Below are 23,217 nucleotides of genomic sequence, written 5' to 3'. Positions count from 1 at the left end.
AACCATTGTCTCATCAGGAGTGTTAAAGGCTTTCCTGCCTCCCAGGTGTGTCTGCTCCCAAGGAAAGGCTGTAGCTCCCCAAGCCTAGACTTTTGCAAATGGTGCAGGACACACAGATTAGAGGAGAAGCTGTGTTTTGGTCATAAACAATTTATTTTACTTCAAATATGTGCCCTTGTTGATTCAACAATGATGTCTGGAGAATCATGTCCTCCACCAACCAAAGAGAGAACTGATTTGGAAATCTTCCACCTGACTTATTTGCTGATGATACCTTGACACCTCCTCCCTCTTCCTCCTCGGCAGCTGAAAGTATGGCTCAGAGTGAGCATAAACTCGCACCTTATTCTGAAATGGCTAAAAATACAGTGAACAAAGAATTAGTAAATCAACCATTCAGGGAGGCAGAGGGCTATGAATATATAGACAAATATGAAATATCTTATTGGGATTTTTAGCGATTTTTTTTTTTCCTGCAAGTAAGATTAAAAACCACTTCAGTGTCCTGCTGTTCCCTCCTCCTCATTCCCTCCTCATCCCCTGACAGAAATAAACAATTAAAAAAATGCTTGATGTTCCTGACGTTTTTTATAAACATTTAAAATCCTGTCCCTCTCCTTCCAAAAAAGCAGATAATGTGGTATGGAGTGAACGAGACTGGACAAAGCATGAGTTTCAGATGAACGAATTGCTGATTATCTCTTCTTAATATTTGGTATGGGTCTGTGCTTTGCATTTCCATTGACTTAGATCATAAGACATGAAGCAAGTTATTTTGGATGCTGATGCCAATCTGAGCATTAAGGAAAAACTAACAGTGGTCCTGGTACAGGTGGTCATGGACTCATGGAAGTTTCTTGGTTTAATATTTACACGGATGTTTTAAAATTATGGTCTGTGCAATATTTTCTCCAAAGATGCTCCTATATTTGAGGAAAAAAAAAAAATAAAAGAACCCTTGATCCAAATCCCATCTCTTTTTAAAAGTCTTGTTAAAAATTTTGATTCATCAATTTATCTTAGCACACTTAAAAGCAGAATAGAGAATAATGACATTTTTAAAAAAAGAAAAAGATGCTGATCTCTACGGAGACCGTCGCTCTTTTTTCATAAGTAAATGACACTGAATGGTGCGGATTCGATTCTTTGCTGGGGCAAACTCTGGCTGAAGTTTTAGTGTTGACTCATACCATTTCATTGCCTTTTCAAACTCTTCCTATAAAGAAAGAAAGAAGATTGCAAAGAGTCAGATTCTAAAAAACAGTAAACACTTGTATTTTCTATGCCTTTCCTGCCCTAAGTAGTTGAGTAGTATGGTATGCACAAAAGTAACGGAACCAATCCTCGTGGTTTAGGATTCCACCCCCCCCCCCCCCCAATAACTCTGATATTTTCTTGGGCTAATGACCCAATTCTAGATACTCCATGGAAGGGAGTCAAAATCACTGCTGAGCATTACTGACCAATGCTCTTGCCTTTTCCTATTAATAGCAGATCTTAGCATTCTTCCTGTAAAAGTAACTTTTAAAAACAGATTTCAGTCAGAATTTACATACATCAAAGCTTTATAATCTTGGACAATGCAAAAACATCAACTCTGCTGAGAAGCTAACATTTTTAGGAAGAACTTGAAATTATTTTTAAAAGATTACTCAAAGTAAAGTAAAAAAACCCAAACAAACCTGAACAAACAAAAAACCCCAAAACTTCAAGAGCATACAGTAGCTACACAATTTCAATTGATAAGCTGGACTCCAGAATGGTAGTAAGAAGCGTTCGTGCTGAAATAACACCTATTTTTATATAGTTGAAATCTAATTACCTATGCCACTCTGCTTTTTTATTAACTAGGAAAGCATGCCAACATCCAATAGTGTATTAGAAGAAAAATGAGAGGGGAAAAGACCCAAAACATTCCAGGTTTTTCAGTCAGTTTCAACACTGTTTTTGTTCTCTTAAGTTCCTTTTCTCAGTAACTTTATTTGTACAGTAGAGATAATATTCATTTCTAGCCACATTATAAACACTAACTAGATCAATGTGAGTTGTAAAGTCTTGATTTTTTAAAAGTGTATTTTAATACTGTTTCAACAGGAATTACACAGAAAATCCCATATTAGGTTGTGGAAGCACTGACAAACAGCAATGAAAACAAGAATCAGATTTTTCCATTTTTAGATGTAATCATTTACATTTGCTGTGATCTGATACTATTTTGATGTTCTTTTAGATTCCCACATCAATAGTTTCTACAGCATCCATCCAAAGCTCTCAGTCCTTAACATGGCCAACTGTTTCCCCTTTGTAAGGCAACTTACTGAAAAGTTTTGCAAATAAAGGAATGCTGGCCTCTATAATGCTCTACTATTAATTAGCGTGACATCTTTTACAACCTGTTGGTCAGTCAGCTCTCAAATACAGCAGGTTAAATATGACATAAATAAACTAACTTGTCTTTATGTTAGTATAATGTGATCCAGAAGATAAATTTTGCCCTGTTGCTACAGTTGATATGGGGCTTCACTGAGACACCTCTCAGATGCAGGGAGAATGAAGTTATCCTTAGGCACTGTGCTAACTTTAAAAAGACACTGGCAACTCAAGCATCAAAATTCTACTTCATTTCTTTCAATTCAAACGACTGTCAGAAATAATACCTTAATAGAACAAAGTTATGCCTTTCTTCAGTTTGTTTCCATTGTGTGTTTGACGGTACTCTGCATTTCGACTCTTCTCAACCCTGATAGCCATAATACATGATTACCTGCTCAACTTGCCCTGTTATCTCCGTGATCCCCTCATCCACAGGAGCAAAACATTAAGGACAAATCTATGACAAGTGCTGAAAACTGGCAGGAATACATAGGAATATGTGTAACTGAAAATACTTTTGACACAGGCATATATTTCAGCTGTGTCTCAGTTTAATGGTGCCTTTTTTACCCTTCAAATAAACTGGCCCTGCTAAAGATAAGGATGAAACACACAAGAACCAATCCAGCATTAGTAAGATAAAAGGAATGAACGTTGTGTGTTCAGGGTAAGCACTGAAAGCTAAATTGCAGATTAGAACATATAGACAGTATGAAGAAATTTGAGTTCCATCTGTGAATTATTTTGGGTGTTGATAATCCAGATATTGAAATTAGACTTCCTTTGTGTTTGTTCATCACAGCTGTGAATGGGGTTTTACTTATTATGCTAAACTCAGCTCTTCAGGACAGAGACCCAATTTATCATTAATTTTCCAGTATTATAAAAATATCCTGTGTTTAGATGGGCAGTCAACCAAAATTATCAATTGTTTGCTACTGTCTTAACAAACCTTTGCAGACAGCATTCTGAAGCCAGCTTATAAAAATATTGGCCTTCAAGTGCTAAATGAGTAATAAGAGTAAAATGAGTAATAAGAGTTTTGGCATTCAAAAAAAAAAAAAAAATTCTTTCTTGTTGATCCTACCCCAATTTCTTGAGTGCTGCTCCTCCAAAATTATTCATGAGAGTAAGAGGGTTTTTTTTGTTTGTTTTGAGAGAGAGAGAGACATACACACACACATATACACTATACCAAAGACAAGCCATAACTGGGTGACAGCACACTCACCATTGCTACGTAGACATTTGCCAGTGTGAAATGATTCACCACAAAGTGTGGGGCTATTTCCACGGCCATGGTAGCCACAATGATGGCATCATTCCAGAGTTTTGCGTTGTGGAAGATGTTTGCTAGGCTTATTAGTGGTACATCCTGGAAGAGAAGAGCAAGCGATGAACAGTGAGATTCTTTCCATTGAAACTGTCTCGGGATCAGCAAGACAAACAGAAGACTCCACCACCTGGCTGCTCTCACTTGGCTACTGCCCACTCCGCTATCTGGTGACTTTGACAGGGATGAGTCAGACCTATTTTACTATAAAAGGGCATTTGGACCTGAGTTATAAACAACAAAACCTCACATAAACGCATCTCTTCACAATAGTAACAAACACTACTGTTGCACAAACAACTAAAAAATTAACTCACTTAAGTGTCCTAGTATGTACCTTTATTTTTTAGATGCTTTTACACTACTTTTCTCCCCAAAGATGAGATGCCTTCTGAGAGACAAGAAAAGCTGTTTGACCACACTCCCTCAGCTCTTGCGTAACAGGGGAAGGTATATGAATAAAAGGGGACAGCAGGGAAGTGAAAAAAGGGTCTAACCGTTAGTGCAACTGACGCACTGCTTTTTATCCTGCCTCTGCCACAGAATTCCTATATGATGCTGGGTAACAGCTATAAATAAATTTTTTTCAGCTAGTCACTGATGGTATGTTTTTTATTTCCTGGATTTCCCGACTGTGACCTTGTCTGACTGACAAAACTGTTGAGCCCTGACAGCCATAACAGACTCTTTGGGAGCTGAGCTTCACACCTTCAAAGGACAAAATACTGCTTAGTAGCAAGTCTTAGGTGCCCTCAACAGGACAATAAAAAAATTTTGAATGTATTTGATCCTTGCCTCCTTGACCTCTACAAAGCAGGGAGTACCTTTGGTGGATAAGTCACTCATGTTTGCAAAGCAGACATTACGGAAGTCAGAATCACAAAAGCAGCCCACAGGAAAATTAATTACCTTTTATTTACATGAGAAAGGCAAGAGAAAGTAGCGAGAGTGCATAAAACCAAAGAGGAGGATAAACCAAAACATTAAATAGCTGTTCATTCAGCGCTAACTCTCACTGAGTTCAAGTTGCAGCTGTATCTTTACAAGACCCACAGTTTTCTCTGGAGGCTGCTTCAGCATGGAGGATAAAAACAAGGCACAAATTCAGAAAGTCACCCAGTCCCAAGCAACATTATATCACATTTCTAGAAAACAATGCTACTAGACCATACGCTTTCCAATCCATACTCTGACCCTTACAAGTCACACAGTTAAGGATGCCATTTCTGAGGAACCATTTCCAGTTACATAGAAAGACAGGAAAATAAGCAAGAGCTTGTTGCATTAGGTCTTGATTCCAACTTTGTTTTGAACGGACAAGTACAAAGAGACAGAAATATAGGGGACATAAGATACATAGGATGTGCATTTCTGAGTTGAGGCATTTCTACTGTTAATGGCTAAATCCTCCTAATAATATCCTGAGAGTGTAAACTACTTTGTCTCTCGATTTTCAGAGAAGGATTTAAGACCAAGATTCAAAAAGGAGTATGTATTTTGCAGTGCTGCACAATTTGTTGCTCAGGTCCCAAAGCGAAACCTGCAATGTTGAGTGAGGAGCCTCCATTGCATTCATCAGTTTGCAAGGGGGATCTTGGTGTATAAGAATAGGCATTATAATGCTCAGCATACCATGTGGCAAGGTGAAGGATACAAACTTCTGAAACTGAAACGCTAAACAGAAGATTGTGTCCAAAGTACTGCCTTTTTTGGAGTAAAGCACAGAACTGCTGTACAAAGTCAGGCAGTAGTGTGCAGCTGAGATTCAGAGCCCAAACACTTAAGATTTAAGCATTTAAGTTCTTGGTTTAAATATCACCTCTTACCCCTCTTTAAAAGCACAACCAGAAGATATACTCCCCACGTCTTAGGTTAGAAAACTTGTCCAGACAAAGGCTGATGAAGATTCAAAGTCCTATATAAGAGGGTTCAAGCCCGTGTTGCCTAGAGAGGTGTCAAACCCACTGAACTCCAGGGAGTTGCACTGAACCTCTTTCGCAGTTGTCTTTTTTTACTATTATTTTTTAAAAAGAGACAGTCCACACTAAACAGGCGGTGAAAGTCTTGAGGTTTCACCACAACTAGCTAATATCTAATACATTATAGACACTTGATACACACAGGGTTGGCCTTAATAGTCCGTGAAAGCTCTATTGTGACAAGGAAAACATTATTTCATCTTAGTGGGCACATGTGTACGCACCTTCATGTGATGGGGTGCATAGTGCAATGCTTGCCGTAAGCAATCAATTGCCTTCTTTCCTTGGCCTTTCACCCTCCAGTAAAGAGCTGCCATGCTAGAGAGGACCCATGAAGTCTGATTCTGGCAAAAGAAGAACAAAAACCAGTCATGTAAACACCTGTAGTTAACAGTCTTCCTGCCTTTCACTCTTCCAATTTATTTGATATATTGAGTTAGAGGGTGTTACACTAAAAAATAGCATTAAACTATTTCAAAGCAGCAAAAAGTTTCTCATCTACCAACATATATGCAATAGCCAGGTAAATGAAATTGCCAAATGAAACAAATTCCAAATGCAACATCATTTTCTTAAGAAAGGAATAGCAGCTAAATAGCTTTAAACCCAACATAAAGCAAAAAATTTAGCTAAGGTAGCTGATTGGACTCGTAGCCTCTCTGTAGTCACTGGGAAGAGAAAGGATGCTCTGGGACGCAGCTCAGAGCAGAAGCCTGACAAGCCTGGCTGATTAAGTTTGGTGTCTTTAGCTGTCTGACTCCCATGTCACGTGTTAGAAAGGAAAACACTATGTGCTTGAATTCTGTGGACTCATACAGTAAATGAATGTTTATGCTCACACATGCAATTAGATAAGTAGCCATCTTTGTTTGTTTGATTAGCTCTTGTGAATACTGAATGAGACTGGTAGACAGAAGAACTGCACTTTATTTCTAACACAGCTAGCCTTACTGAGAATTCTGTTTCTGGTCTCAGTGCTAAATTTTCAGCTTATTTGGATAAAGCTTGCTGTCTGCAGGGGGAACTGTAGCATGTAAGAGAAAAACTTAGTATACATCTAAAGTGAAAAGAAACCAAGTCTTGTAGCATAAGCATAAGAGTAACATCTTTACTTTCTGGGAATGACAAAGCTATATTGGCTTTAGTTTCACAGCCTAGTAAATTCCTCAGATGGCTTTTGGTAGAATAGGCTAGGAGCACTGAACTGTTTTGGTTGAGCCCTCTCTTCTCTAAGTAGTTTGGAACATCCTGCCCACTAGCTGTAAACATATAACAACAATCCCTGCATCCTTATCTACGTTGTAGATCCAGGGAAAATTATGTCCCTAATCATCTCCTCCTAAGGACCTCAGCTGAGGTCATCATGTGCTGCCTGAGCACACATGACATCATGTGCTGTCCTTAGTGGCCTTAATCTAGCTAGAAAGCTTGGCTTTCCTGGGGGAGACCAGGTACCATGTGCAAGGCCAGACTTCAGTTCTCCCCAGAGAAAGCCAAGTTTTCTACCTAGATGAAGGCCGCTAAGGACCTCAGCTGAAGTCATCACGTGCTGCCTGAGCACATCTGATGCTTCAGCCCAACACTGCATAAGGTAAGAGGCAGTAGGCAGAGAAGAGACAAAGCCCCTGCCTGCCAGCTGTGTGGCTGCTGCATGTCAGGAGCACAACTGGAGAGTTAAGAGCCATGGCTTAACTCAAATTTCTATAAGCTCCAAGTCAATGCAGCACAAAAAGAAAGACTGAGAACTGTTGAAATAGTTTAATATATATCAACAACCAGCAATACTGCTCACTACAGGGCTGGAAACGTTGCGAAATTTGACAAGCTTAGGTTTTAGGAGAGAGATATGCAAGACACTTGACAGTGTAAGCACAGGATACAGCTCAGCAAAATACCTGTAAGGGCATTACAGATGTTGAATAGACACAAATCCCTGCTCAAAGTACCAATATGTTCCTTGACTGGGATTTCAGACAAACGGTTCGAGACTGAATTGACCATTACATCAGTCATGAGCAGCAAGCCCAGGCTTCTCATTTTTCTCATTTACACGTACCTTTTCCAAAGCTTTGGCTATTCGAGTACCAACTTGTTCTAATGACTGTGGTGAGTACTGGTCTTTGCCCAGATTCTGTAGCACCTGTGGAAGAGGAAGAACAAGTGCTTAGATGCTGGAACCTAGTAGGAGATGTCCCTCACTTGGTTGCTTTTTCCCCCAGCCTTTTACAAACACTGTAACCTGTTCCAACCTAAACATCACTGTCTATCTTGAGTTAATACTATCTGTATCATCACATAGTGTTATAGCTCCATGGCACTGAATGCTAAGAATGGTAGAAGTTCATGTATGCTCAGTTGGACTTTTCTTTCACCAATTCATCCATCAAGAGCTATATATACAAAGACACTAGCAGTGTTTTAGGATTTCCCTCAGGCCAGATCGTAGATGGCTGGGAAAACATTCTGGTAAAATATTGCTTTCAGCTTGCATTGTTCTTGCAGTTTTATCCAGGCATTCACTCACTGAAAGTCACTGAACTAAATGCGCCTTGAATCTGCCATGGTACGGCCATTTTCGTATGACAGCCTTCCAACTCTGGCATACCTCTTTCAGTTGACTTTCTCCAGTGTAATGCAAGCTGGCCCGGCTAGAGACACCTTGCAGGTGGTCCAAAGTATGCATACTGGCTGGTAGATTTGGGTTACAAAGGGGTTCCATGGCTGGTTCTTGCAGCTGTGTGGCAAAATCAATGTGTTCTGTAATGCTACAAAGGTCATAAAACAAGTTGAATCATTCAGGAGAAGAAAACAGAAGAGTCATTACAAAGTTCTCTAGTGAGCGTAAACTGCCCAGAACCTGGCAGAATCTCATTTGAGTAGCTCAAGAAGCAAGAGAAACTGGATCTTCCATCTGCACTTGCACTTTTCTTTGCAAGTCTATGGATGAAATATCACCTAATGTTTTCAAACTTCTTTGAAATCCTGGCAGTTCTTACTTTAAAGAACACTTAAATCTTCAGTTTATGCACAGAGGGCCATGTAACTGTCTTGCTTTGTGTGAGTAACTTATTTAAGGTTCACATACAAGATACTTACTCAATGTTTTTAGCAGAAACAGCAAGCCATGTGCTGGCTACAGTTGTAAGCTCTACCCTGCGGAGTTTCAGGCATTCATCAGGACTTGGCCAGCCAAGGCTACGATAATCACGTCTTTTTCCTTCAGGGGGGGAAAAAAAAAAAAAGAAAAAAAGAAAAAGAGGAAACTGTCTGGAAGCAGAAAGACATTCTACTTCAGTACAATGATTTACAAAATACTTTAGACCAGTGGACACATTCCCTATATTATAAAAGTCACAGTCCTGTAGCCAGATTTCTTTAAGAACATTCCCGAACCTAAACGGACTGAATAGAACTTGTGGGATCCGAAGACAGAACTGGATCCTATGCAAGACAGATTAGGAGGTGGAGTTTTAAAATGTTTCATTACACTTTTTCAATAGCTACACATTAAGAACAATCGCCACTTTTGTTTACAGGTAATGCTTCTACTTAAATGTCCTTAAAGAAAGTTCACAAGTGAGTCATCATTTACGTTCTACAGCTACAGTAAAAACTAATAAAAGTCGATTGCTCCATCTTCTGACAATCCCAGGTGAAAAATACTGCCGTTTCTTTGCAATGAATATTGTTCAAGACAGACAAGGGCTTTTACTGCATTCTTATACTCAAGATAGCAACATTTCTGAAACTATTAAGCAATTACACTTCAGCCCTCCCATTTTGCAGAGGAGTTAACTGAGGCAGGGAAAGGTTAAATAACTTGCTTTATGCTAACAAATAGATCACTAGGAGAAACAAGAACCAGATCTTCACATTTGAACCAAAGCCTACTGAAATCTTTCCCTTACATTTGGTGGATACTGTACCAAGTCCTAGGAACCCAGCTTGTGTTAACTGTTATATCCTCTCGTATCAGAAACATCTGAACTGTTTGGAACATAAGAAAAATTCATTGTAGCCATAAGTTTGCACAGTGGGAAGCCAAGTTTAACAACGTGCCAGTCTATCGCACCAGATATGTAGGCAGTATTTCAGTATTTATTTCTCGTTACCTGAAATGTTGCCCATTTGGATGCAAATCCTACTTCCCATCCAAAGTATAGTAAAATGCTTCACCATAATTTTGCAAAATAATGATAAAATCTGTGATACCATGTCTTTTGTAAAGTATTCTGATTAAAGGAAAATTAACTTCAAGAAATACTGGGAAACTTCAGAGGGGAATGATCACTTCTCATCACCACCACTGTGAGCTACCTGACTGTGAGTTCTTATTTGCACGAACGGCAAAAGATAGCGAGAGGTATGGAAACACTACACAGAGATGGTTCAGTTGTCTTGAGAGGCAGTCAAACACAGGACAGCTAGCATCATTACCCTGTTCTACCAGGAACTCCCCAGGTGACCTCCAATATGTTACTTAAACTGTTGATGATGTAGTTCTTGTAAAGAGGATGTCAGTGGACCCTGCCTCACGGGAGTGTTAGGAAGACAACTGCTTTACAATTGAGGGATGCTATTTAATAAAGCCACAAAAGTAGCTCAGAGGAGAAAAGATACATCAAGGAAAGGACAGGTGTGTACTCATAAACGATAGTCTGTTTTCATGTAATCCCTCCCCCCTATTTAAATATTTAATTCAGTAACATTTGTCAGATGTTAAAAAAGGAGCTTGTTAAAGATTTAATGTAAAAGCCTTGAAAACGTGGTATCACCTTCTAGGTCACCAAATTGTCAATGACTAAAATGTACCAGAGAACCCATCTTTGCTTACACATCAGCCCTATGACATAAAGATTTTACCTCCATTGAAGTCAAGGTAAGACAAAAAGCATGGGGGTCAATTACTTTGGTTCTCTTCCTTGGCATTATTAAGTTCCAGCAGCTCTAAACTTCATCCCAAGCAATCACGTGCTGATGATTTCTGTCCACCTAAACACACCAGTGGAACTAGCTTGCACCATAATAATAGACCACTCTCCAATTCTGTTACTCAACTAGCAAAAACTCCACCTCTCTCTCCAAACTGCCTCATCTATGTTGGTGCAAAACTCTACTCTTCTGTAACTCCAGGCTTCTGGAAGACAATCTCTAAGTTTTCTCTTATAATATCACCAAACCAATTACAGCAGAACACTTAATTTTTTAAAATTTTATTTTTATTAGACCAAGTTTTCTGCCTCTTGTTTTTGAGTTGTGTGTGTTATGTCTGGTCAGCAAGCAATTCAAGCTCTCATTCTGTGTTTGTCGCTGAAGGGGTGTCTCTCATCTGATTAAAACTGAATGGGCAGAGAAGTTAGTTTAAGAAAAAGATCATTAAACTCCCCCTCTCTCTTTTACTACGTCTACTCACAACAGCTACCTCTTTCATTCTCCACTCTTACCACTTCATCCCCAGAAGTTCTGGGAATTAACTAGAAAGTTTTCATGCAGCAGATAAAGTTATGCTGCACTCTTCATGAAGAAAGTGCAGATGGAAGGGATTTCTAATTTTTCCACGTACTCATCTAGAAGGCGTATTTCACTACATAATCTTTGTGACGCATATTCCTAGTAATAAATCAGTGTAATATAAAAGCTGCAAAGGAAATAAACCAGAGTAATACAAAAGCTGCAAATGACTTGCGTTCTCTAGAAGCAGCAGGTTACCTATTGGTCCAGGAGAAGGTATCTTTGGTCCACTGATCTCCAGGGCAGTTTGGTAAAAGTTTTCATTTTCTCCACTAGTCGCTTCTTCCCCGTTTCTCCCAGCTGGCTCCTGGAGATCCAAGCTTTCAGCTTTTGGCTTCTTTAAACGTTTGACCTGAAAAGTGATCTACCAAAAGAACAGTATTGGCAAGGTTAACAGTAAGAAACACCATGAACGTTATCAGCTCCAATACACTACTTGTTTTAGCCCAAAGATTCAGTTTCAAAGATGATACAGATGAGATCTTTCTCCCTCCCTCCCTTCCCATCTCATCCCATTCTCTGAGCCTGCTCACTTTCAACTGCATCACACCATGCAAACAAAGTACACAACTTCAATCTCCAACATAGGAGAAAAGCAGTTTAACTGCTGGAGAACTAGCATTTTTCATTATTTATTTTGTTAGTAACATGATGACAACAGGTACTTCGTTGTTTTCATGCTAACTGGAACTTTTGTTTAGAAACTTCTCTCCTTTGTAACTGTGAGCAAGAAGTTTGAAGGCACACAGCATCGTTCAACACCTAAGCTCTTCCTGCTGATAATCAAGACTTATGATCATAGAATCGTTTAGGTTGGAAAAGACCTTTTAAGATCAAGTCCAACAGTAAATGTAACACTGCCAAGTCCACCACTAAACCATGTCCCTAAGTGCCATGTCTATGTCCAGGGATGGTGACTCAACCACTTCCCTGGGCAGCCTGTTCCAGTGCTTGATAACCCTTTCGGTGAAGAAATTTTCTCTAACGTCCAATTTAAACCTCCCCTGGCGCAACTTCAGGCTGTTTCCTCTCATCCAACCACTTGTTACTTAAGAGACCAAAACCCACCTCGCTACATCCTCCTTTCATGTAGTTGTAGACAGCAATAAGGTCTCCCCTCAGCCTCCTTTTCTCTAGACTAAATGAGGTCACTTTTAGTGACGCAGAGGCCTTTCCTTTAGAAAATGGATTAAAGCTCCTTGTTCATTTCACACAAGCCATGAACCAGCTCTTTTAGGCCCACAGGGGAAGTTCCTATATATATTCCAGTGTTAAACCCCCTGAACTGTCCTCATCTTTCCCTCCTCCACAATAGTAAGTTGGTACAAGACTTAAGTAAACTCATCCAAACTTACCCATTCAGCTTCATCATCATCACCACAGTCCCCAAAACAGGAGCTAGCCAGTCCATCCTGAGATCCCTTCTTTAGGACCCGGATTCCCTGCAAGTCCATCCGACGGCCTTTTACCTCCAGCGCCCCTTCAAAAGCTTCCTGAGGCCAAGAGTTTTCAAACTCATCCACCAAAGCCAGCATCTCTTCAGACATCTGATCATCTTCTAACCCCTCCATTCCTTCTGAACCATTGCTTTCTGCAGTGACTGCGTCTAAGAGGGAATACCATAAAACCTTCAAAAATTCTCTTCCTGCTGCTTCCACAAATTGTATAAAAAGGATCTTTCTTCTGTGACCTGACTTTTCCACTTGCACAAACCAAATATCACTGACTACGCACTGCACGCTGCAAATGGAGAGGAGGACTGAAGAATGCAGACTTCTGCACTGCAAAGCATCATCAACTGTTGCTTCAAAAATCAACACCTCTAGACCACTTTCATCAGTTGCCTTTCCAAACCAGAATTCTGCCTGTTTGAGGGAGTTAACAGGTGGTGTCTTCTCTACATATGTGCATTAAACACTGAATAAAGCTCTCTGTACCTTAACCATAGACACTGTTCTTCCCTTCTGTCTGGCACAGCTGATACAAAATTCACTGAGGTACAACCAACATGCGTTTGTAGAGCCTTGCAAGAAACTACATCCTTTAGCTTGGAAAGCATCTAAACCTCAATCTCACTTTTTGATTTAATGCATTTTGACTTTAGACTTGGAGAAGAAGAACAGTGAACAGAAGGAAACCAGTTTTAAGGGTTACTTGTCACTTTATAGACAGAGGGGGAGAAAACGTAGTTTCTTTGAGGAAAGAAGACAGCTCTTCTGAAAAATCTAGAAACTGATTCATTTGCCAGCACCGATTTCGTAAGGCTGACTTACTTTCCAGTCTCAAGAAGGAGGGATCCCTTGCTGAACTCTGAGTAAGGACTTCTGGATCTTCTGTACCTCCCTCAGACTGTCCTTCTGCTACTGCCATAACTGACTCATGGTGGTCATCAAAGTATTTCTCCTTGTCATGGCTGCCATCTGGATTTTTCTCATGACAGTGGCCTGAAAGAGAGAAGTTTACTGTTACACCATGTAAGACTGCTCCTCCTGGATACAAGCACAGAAGCTGCAGTGAGGAAGCTACAGTCTTCTAGTTTTCTACATATGATTTAACAGAATAATTCTACAAGGTATCAAAGACTTCATTCAGTGATTAAAAAGCTGATCTGCCTCTTGACAAGGCAGATCACCTAAAACAGCTACAGGAAACAATGCTATTAGGTATACACTGTGAACTACTAATGAAAGAAAAAGCAGGTCTCTTTTGAGGGAAGGTTGCGCAGTTGGTAGAAAATTACTGTGTGCTGATAGCCACTCCAATGAGCATTCCCAAGATATATTTTTAGTGACACTGCACTATATGTGGGAGTTGCCTGCCATATGAACTTCACTTAGACACCATAATGCTCACCGTGCTTACATGCAAGTGAAAAAGGGCCAAGGTAGACTGATACAGGATTGCCAGGCTCTGACCTTCTGTGCCAGCAATAGACAGTACGTAGGTAAGGCGAGCTCATTAAACAGACAGACAAAAGCTATGGGTATTAATCTGCCAAAAATCAGAAGTTTATTCAGCTGAAAATTTAACATCTATGATTCTGTGGTCAGGTTACAGGCTCAGATTCCACCAAATACAATGATCTAGGAATAACATTGGAAAAGTACAAACATAGAGCCAGTAATGAGCAGACAAAAAAAAAAAGTGCAAACTTGCAACACTAGCCTTTGAGCATCCTTCAGTGAGACACTGTTAAGCTTTCAGAGGGGTAGCCATCTACAACTTTATAGCAATATTTTTGATCTCAAAATATATTTTGACTGAAGATCTCACATTTTCTAATAATATTACTTGCCAGTCTTCCAGGGCAAGAAGTATTTAGAGAGCTGCTTCCCCCGCCGACCCCCAGAGCCGCACAGGCAGAGACAGGATTCCCCTCACGTGCCAGAGGCTGGGAGCTGCCCCAAACCCCACTGCACAGCTATGGGACCGAGACACGGACCGTGGCACTTATCGTCACATGGGAAGCCTGGCACCACGGAGAAAAACATACACCATGTACAAAGCTGCTGCTCTCAAATCCCTCCTTCCTGTATTTCAATCACATGTGAGTGAAAATAGCGTACATACACAAATGAGTTAAGAAGCACGTAGTGAATCAAAGAAAGCTTAAATGAAATGCAAGATTCTCAAGTATGTTCCCCATTCTACCCTCGTGAATACAAATTGTATTGCTCCACACATATGGAAAGTATTATTTTTTTCAACTGGCAGCATAAAATACGAGGAATGTGAGTAAAGTAGATCAGTGACTCCCTTCTTCTCCATGCAACGATCCCATGTTACAGAAGAAAACTTTTAGGTCTCACTCTTTTATCAGGCCAGCAGGACAAGTGGATGGTTGTAACTCTCATGTAAGGGTAACCTGTCCCACCACTTCTCAGCAACGCAAAACTATAGCTTTTTGCTGTATGCTCTGTGCTTTTGCATCTGTGAACTCTCAGGTGGCATCTCTGGAGGAGAAACAGACCAGTATTTTTGGGGTGTGTGGGGGTGTGTCACCAAAACAAAATAAAACTACATTCAGAAACCCTCTGTAAAAACTATTTCTTGCCCTACCTTTTCTGCTCTATATAAAAGAAGTCAAACTTATGAGTAAATATACAAAACAGAAGCAGTTAACTTAATAAACTCTTCTAACATCTGCCACACAGTTATACTCTGCCTTTCCTACTCTATCAGTCATTGACTCTTTCTTTAATCCCCTCGCCACCTCCCCCCACTGTCAATAAAAAAATTAATTGGTGTCATTAAAAAAAAAAAATCACGTCAATATACGGAGATCCTCATGTTTAATTTATGAGAAATGTGCGCACAGAAGCCTAAAGCTGAAATGAGTCCCCCTGCCTGACATCAAACCAGCCTGATTTTGATGCAAGTCAGGTGCTTCTCAGTAATGTGATGACCACAATTCCCTTTGCTGAAGGTCAACTCATTATTAGTATAAAGAAAAAAGCAAAGGGCCTGAAAAATAGACAATTATTTTAAATTGAAATAAAAACACCAAAAAGAGAAAAAAGTGCTGGAAATAGCAAGCAGAAGGAAAAAAACATGATAGCACTTAAAATTCTACTTAAGACCAACTCTGTTAATATTAATTTACAAACACTGACATCTAAAAACAGACTAGATGAGAGTACTGGCTTTCTTGGGATCCAAAAGCTTCTATATATAGAAACCCGAGTGCCTTAATTTTTTCCAAATTGCTGCTTTCAGTTGTCTGACATTGCAAGAGAAAAAAGAAAAAATGCTGGTTGAAAAACCCAATGGAAGTTCAAAATCTCTGATGAGTGTACCACGAAGCAGGTAGTACTGAAACACTGCAAGTCAGAACTTTACAGCTTGTATCAGCCAGGTGCCTGAAGACCAACGGGGAAGACCACCAGGTAAGAGTGTGAGACCGACAAGGGAATAACGTAGCCCCAAACTCCAGGGACATTCACTGGCTGTAGAACATTAGTTATATCATTGCAATACTTATAGCACCTTAGCCGTGTGAAGGACAAAAGTGACTACCACCCTACAAATGCTCAGCTATGTATTATTTATTAACATTTCACATATATTCTGGTTGTCTAAATATGCACACGTGAATTTTAGGTGTAAAGTCCTGACACAGTGATATTGCAGCTACAAAACTTGGAAGCATAGTACTTGATCAGTTCAGGTTATTCCGTTCTGAAAACTTACTAGAGAAGGATCACTTTCTTCCTCATTTATTTTCTGAGAGCAGCTGTTGCCACTTTTCCTATTGATTCTGCAGAGCTAAGAAAGCTCAGAGGAAAGTGGATCAGAGTCTGTCCTACTTTGTGTATTATGAGACCTGGTTACCACGTTCCAGGCAGTGAAACAAAGATGCTATAGAGATGACACAAAATAAGTGTCTGGGCCTTTATTTAAGTGATGGAAGTAACACAAATCAATAGTCTGATTGTGCCAGGTTAATGTAGAAATTGGGAGGAAAAAAAAAAGAGAATAGCTCTTAAGTTATAAAGCAAATCCATTGGATAGAAAAAGCAAATACAAACACTAAACTGAAGCATTGAGACCTTGGAGATTAAAAGCAGAACACAGTATTATATATTAAAGGTCTCTATTTCTCATATTGTTCTAGTTTGTAATTTTTTGGGGCCAATGTGAATGCACTTGTACAACATGAGCACAACACAAATTTTAAACATAGAAAAGATCCGCTAGATCATCCATCCCACCTAATATTAGCCACCGTCTTGATTTTCAGGACCCCTCTCAAATGTCCACCAAAGATGTGGTACCTAGTGCAGCTGGTTGGGCTAAAAAACCCCAAACAAAAAGTCAGACTTTAGTTCTTGCTTAGGAATTGGATGATTCCCAACTCTTAAGCTGAAAGCCACTTAGTGTAAGGAAAGAAATACCCAAAGTGTTGACATCTGTAGCAAGGAAAGAGGAATAGTAGGAAGGAGAAGTGATGCAGTAACTGATGACTTGTTCCATCTATAGAGGGATAACAAATATTTGTTCTGAACCATACTTCATATTGCCACATTTCTCAGAAAAGTCACACTGGGAAACAATTATGAACTTCCCTTATTACATACAAACTTGTTTGGTACTATGTGAGGATTTTTTGTTTGTTTAAGGGCAAACTTTTGTCAATTTAGGTGACTCCACACCCTCAGACTGAAAGCCGCTTACCTAAAGCAGGGAAAGAGACATGAAAAGTACGGAAAAGAGGAAAGATGGAACAAACAACACCCCCAGTGTATCACATGGAAGTGCTGCACCTTGAGGAAGATCTTGAAAGTAATCAAACTTCACCATTAAAGCAGGCATTGATTGTTTTAAATATCTAAATTAATTGCCACTGCAGCCGTTTGTGTTTTGTGGTACATCTGGCAGAGAGAATGAGGCCTCACTAAATATTTTCACTGTTTGATTCCTATATACCAACTTAAGATAGATGATTTGGTGTCATCAACAGCATTGGAAATAAAAAAAGTAAAATTATCTCCAAGCGTCTTTGGACAGCACAGAGTTTTTACTGACCTTTTATTCTTTCTTTCTCAGTGCAGAGCTTGCGAAATACAGCGTTCCTAACTCCACCATCTATGTTCCAACATACTAGGTTTAAGAAAATTATTAGCTCCTAACTTCTTATGATGAGACAAACTAATTTCCTTAAATTTTTTGATACATATTTAGAAATTACGATGGCAGAATAATGCTTCAAAGCTAAAAATCAAGTCATTTAAAATGTAGGTACTGATTTTTTTCCTACCACTTGGCATAAGCAGAGCTGGATTATTTCTTGAATGATTACAAGAGTCAAGTGACTGTTGCTGTAGCCAGTGACTTGCATTAGGTTATGCAAAATGCAAGTTATCTGGAGATAAGTGTCATTTAAATGATGTGTCCCTTTACGGCTAAACAATGCAAAGAGAGAACTCTACTTAATACGGATGTAAGTCAGCCTAATACCTGAGTTGTCAGAGTACAGAACAAACTGAAACCAAGCTGCCAAGAGGAGTTATTAGCTCCATACTTGTTTTTTGATGCATGCTCAAAACTAGTATTCCCCACAGTGAAACTCAGTAAAGGTAGCTCTCTTTTTTTACAGCAGGAATGGCGTATCACTGAGCTTAATGGAAACAGGTTTTAATGCTTGCACGCAGATGAATAGTCTCATCTACAGACATTTCAGGAGCAGTGCATCAGTAAGCAGTTTTCTTTTTACCGTTGCTAGTCACTGCTTACACGGATGCAGTGAGACACTAGTCAAAGAGAGTGGTGTACTACCACTTTACACATGAAAATGCATAACAATTAATGCTGCTATTAGGTCATGTGAAAACTTTAGGGGTGCTCACTGCTTGGGTGACACTGTATATTTAGAATTAGGCTAAAACATATCCACTATAGAAATTAAACTGAAAACCAGCATATTGTCACCCATTGCTCTTACAGAACAAGTCTTGTTCAGTGCTCCATGTCACAGGCAATATAATTTACCAGGTTTACAAAAATAATCTGGAATGAACTCACCTACCAGAACCCTTTCATGCATCTAAAACTACTGGTATGTCACATCATCAAAATTTGGGCCAAAATAGCACCTGAAGAACTGTTTTGCTTTCTACACCATGGTGACTATACTGCAATATGACATTAACAAGCTAGGGGAAGTGCTGTTTGAGAGACCATCCTTCAGACAACATATGAAACATGAGCTTTGACTTTCACGGCAATGTTAACACTAGTGATTAACACACTGCATACCCAAATTACCTTGATGTTTCAAGGTGAACATGATAATTTCCTAAAGATCTTGTGAGCCATTAAGAGCAAACATGTTATACCAATCACATATGAACAGATATCTGATTGCAAAACATTTGTTAAGGGAAAAAAATCCATGCCAGTTATTTTGAGATGAGTTTTAAAAGCAATAAGATGAGCAGTAACTAGAGAAGAGACCTATCTTTAGCAGCTATTGCTGCTCTGCTCACCTCATTTAAAAATTAACATGGTTCTATTAAGATTTTGCTCTAACATTCATGCATTCCTTTTCTTACTGTTTTCCTGAAAAAAATACATATTTATGCTTCAAAATGAATCCCATGATTGAGCTCTGAAAGCAGAAACTGCAAACCACTTATGACTGAACAGGACTGTCATCAAAAACATTACAGAAAGGTCACAAGCCATAACTGCTGAACTGCAAGACAGCACCATGCTCCAGAAGCAATACCAAAGAAAATTCGGTGCTTTCCACACACACAAGCATAAAAAAAATTATAACCAAAGAGTTCTCAGTTTATTTAGTGAAAAATCATCAACAAAGTAACAAACGGACCAGGGAAGTAAAGGCAGAAGAGAATTTGAAGTTTTTAATTACAATTACCTGGCCATGCAATTCTGACCTGAGAATGTCTGATAGGTCTATATTTAACTGAAGAGAAATACACAAGTCCTACTACATATTCACTGTGCACTATAGGACCCAGGAAAAACACAAAGCAGACAGGCAACCTGTATCTGCAGAAGCCTAAAATTGTTTGAAGCCTAGTTGCAGACTTGAAAACCCAAACTGCCCACCCAGCAGTCAGTCTTGCTCTCTCTGAACCCAACAGCATCACTGCTAGTTTCAACAAGACATGACTAGGCTTTGTAACAGTAAAGCGAGTGTACCTCCAGTACCTTTTGCAGTTGTAACATACTGGATAAATAAAAAAAAAAAAAAAAGTATCTACTACCTACATATCATCATAACTACTATTCTGGAATAATAAGGGACAGACTGTAGTAAGTTCCCCCTCTAGTCAAGTATTTCAAGGTAAGTATCAATATGGGTACTAGCAAAGAATGGTGAGCGTAGTGCCCAAAATTTAGACTAAGCTTTTGGTGTGTTTTCTCTCTACACAGAAACACTGTTCATTTTTAGCTTTTTCCTTTAATATAAACCCTCCTTTGCAAAACTGGAAGTTACAGGACAAAAATAAACATTTTCAAAGGACAGAACATACTGCTAACTGAAAAGTAAAAGCTAAGTATAGAGAACAAATAATGAAAAGCAATATGAAGTATTTTAAAAGTTAATTTTCATAAACTCCTACTTCTTCTCTAAATTCCTCCCTTAGATTAGCAGTCAGTGGCCCTTCTTCAAAGATGATGAGAAGCATGCTTAAAATTGAGTCGTCAGAAGAATGCGCTACATAACAAGCTTTGGTTTGATGCATAGCAAACAACAGGATGATGTTTTATGTGGTCAAAATTTAGACTCAAGCACACAAAATGAAGCATACAAAAGTTCTTTCTTTTTTATTATTTATTCCAACAAGTTTTCAATTAAGAGGATTATATAGTAAAACAACTGTTCTCACTCATAGGGAAAGAGTTTTAAAATTTGATTTGTAGCCAAAAGATGCCTCTAAATTGGCTTAGCTATAGATTTAAAGATTAGCTATTTGTCTAATTACAGCAGTCCTGATTAAACCTTTCAAAACATACAAATGCCAACAATACGTAACTAGATTTCTTGTCCATATTGAGAGAAATACCTCACCATTGCGTAACAGACCAGTCCCTGATGAACAGACACAAATTCTCCTTATGAAATACAAAGAAGTGATAAATAAAACATGGACAAAAATTTAAAGAGGAAGACAAACCTATTTAAATTAGAACAAAATGCAGTTTAATAAGGGACATGCATGCAAAACATCTTGAAGAATTCAGCAGGCTACTTTATAACAGAGTACAAAATGTCGACCCCTCTCCCCAACACCTCTTCCATAGTTAAAAACAGGGAGGAGAAAATCAAAGAGGTCAACTACCTAAAGCCTTCACTCTCTTCCTTCCTTACCACCCGCTAAGATAGGAGCTTTTTTTTTCTAATTTTTTTTTTTTTTTTAATGATGCACACCTAGAAGCAATATCAAGTTCTATGATGCCTGGGAATAGGGCCCAAAACATAGAAATATCTAAACATCTAAATTTAAACTCTCCAATCCTGTCAGTGGATAAAAGAGACTAGAAAACTTCTCTTTCAGGGGACCCTGGCCCTACATATAGACTAGGAACGTAAGTAGCACTCCAGTCTGAATTTCAGCCTGTGCCCCAGGAATAGCTTGATTTTTTTGTTTGTTTGTTTTGGGGAAAGAGGGAAAGCAAGCAAGAGAAACAAGGACACGCAAGTTCTGAAGACAAAGGCTTGTCCTCAGTGACTTCTCCTATGTGCCAGATTTTTTTTTCCACTGTCAGACAAGAAAATAGTTACTTATTAATTCCTTAACTATAGACACTCACCCACAGCAGATCACAGTATAATGTATGCTATGAATATTGAATGACTAATATTTAGTTCCCTGCACACAACACACTTCTGAAGTCTGTTTCTGATTAAGCCATGGAAATTCTTAGTTTAAGAATCACCAGCATAAGCAAAAGGCAACAACGGCCTGCATTTGTTTTGCTCTGTTTCTGATCTTTCCTCCATCATAAGCCACATACCTCTTTTTATGCTAAACATTAAATATTTTGTTAGATCCTATGGTACCTATGAACTCAAGTTTAAAAGGGACTTTAAGTACAAGAGTAACCCACTCATGAGAAATGGCATCATGTAGTTGAACTCTACAACAGTTAACTAACCCCATTATGTGTTACTGCTGGCTTTCCACTTCTCTCAACATATGGGGTTGACAATATAAAGCCAAGTAGTGGCCTTATGTGTGTGTTTTTTGACTACCACTCCACCTGTAAGGTTTGTACCATATATTGGAATTTAAATAGTATTCCACAGGGACCTGATTTCATATTTTTTATTTTAAGAAAATATTTTTGATAGGCTGTATTTATGCTTATCTGTGTATCTCTTCACCAGGTTATACTGCTCAACAAGAGCAGATTATTAGTCACACTTGATAAGTGACAGTTTATACAGTTGTTTGGGATAGATATCCCTGCAATCTTCCCCCTAACTGGAGATCAAAGCAGAAACACTGACACACTCAAATAGAAAAGCAATGTGTTAACTGGTCAGGTAGGTATGACCCTAATTAATCTAAGATAGCTTTTAAGTGCTTAGCAGTTTGTCTGACAGGTCAGGCCTGACACAGTTCCATGAAGAAGCAGAGTTGTTGCTGTAAATAAGATTAAAAAAAAAAAAAATCAAACCTGTTTTTGAGGGAGTGATGAACAAGAATTGGATTAGCCTTTTCTTGAGTCCAGGTAAAGAATATCTGCAGAAGCATCCAACCACTCTAGTTTAGGGTTCAACAGGAAAATACTCTCTTCACACTGCCAGCATAGTACAAAGCTATAGAACAGTGCCTGCAGAAAGACTAGGAAATTTTGGAAGAATGTCCCTTCTCCCCACAACTGCTGCATTCAAGAAGCATCAATCTCTTCCTCTAGGGAAACTCTGAATTGTCCTAGTTTCAGTCACTAGTAGCCAGAACAGATGATAGATGTACAGCTTTGAGGACAGTCAGAGCACAACACAAACTCACATGAACCAGGCAACCAACCTTAAAAGGAAAAAAACAAATCAATAAAGTAGACAGATCAGGGGTAGTTAAGTGTCTGGAACTCCATGGCTCAGCATGGAGTGCTCATTTTAATCTGAGCACATGGCATTACATGCTGCTTTGAGACAATCTCAACATGACTCATTACAGGCTGAGGCTACACATCAGCACTTCACAAATTCTTAGATTTAAGCCAAGAGAATACAGCCTTCAAGGTCTTGGCAAGTTGTTAATGACACTAAACTATGCATTGTGAGTTCTTTCATACGTGGGGACCACATGTTCTTTCTCTTCCAAACGTGCCTTAACCAACTCACTAATTCAGTCTGTACAGCTTTACTATGAAGTTATTCGTGCAGCTACATCTTCCTGGAGATGTAGCTGGGGAATTACTATTCCTCCTAAAAAGGCTGTTGAACATATGCAGTTGTTGGACCTTTTAAAAAAGGTCCAGCTCTAGGCAGTGCACACTATTCAGGTTCAATAAGAATTTTTAGCAGCTACGTGCAAGAAA

The 23,217-nt window shown here is 39.1% G+C and overlaps 1 protein-coding gene across 3 annotated transcripts in view; it reads right to left on the bottom strand.

The window, feature by feature from the left end:
* Positions 1 to 134: 134 nt before the first annotated feature.
* TTC17 (tetratricopeptide repeat domain 17) overlaps positions 135 to 23,217 on the bottom strand; it is a 62,473-nt gene continuing 39,390 nt past the window's right edge. For all 3 annotated transcript variants that reach the window (XM_052781917.1, XM_052781915.1, XM_052781916.1), the window contains 9 exons: positions 13,470 to 13,640; positions 12,552 to 12,802; positions 11,395 to 11,560; positions 8,782 to 8,902; positions 8,291 to 8,450; positions 7,742 to 7,825; positions 5,910 to 6,029; positions 3,605 to 3,748; positions 135 to 1,216 (listed from right to left, as the gene is read on the bottom strand). In XM_052781917.1, coding sequence (XP_052637877.1) covers positions 1,085 to 1,216; positions 3,605 to 3,748; positions 5,910 to 6,029; positions 7,742 to 7,825; positions 8,291 to 8,450; positions 8,782 to 8,902; positions 11,395 to 11,560; positions 12,552 to 12,802; positions 13,470 to 13,640 — 1,349 coding nt within the window. In that variant the 3' untranslated portion in view covers positions 135 to 1,084. The remainder of the gene's footprint in view (positions 1,217 to 3,604; positions 3,749 to 5,909; positions 6,030 to 7,741; positions 7,826 to 8,290; positions 8,451 to 8,781; positions 8,903 to 11,394; positions 11,561 to 12,551; positions 12,803 to 13,469; positions 13,641 to 23,217) is intronic.

The sequence above is a fragment of the Harpia harpyja genome, chromosome 3, assembly GCF_026419915.1.
Source record: "Harpia harpyja isolate bHarHar1 chromosome 3, bHarHar1 primary haplotype, whole genome shotgun sequence".
In the NCBI taxonomy this organism is placed as follows: Eukaryota; Metazoa; Chordata; class Aves; order Accipitriformes; family Accipitridae; genus Harpia; species Harpia harpyja.
Note: the sequence above shows the minus strand (reverse complement) of the source record. Positions and strands in the feature narration are given on the sequence as shown.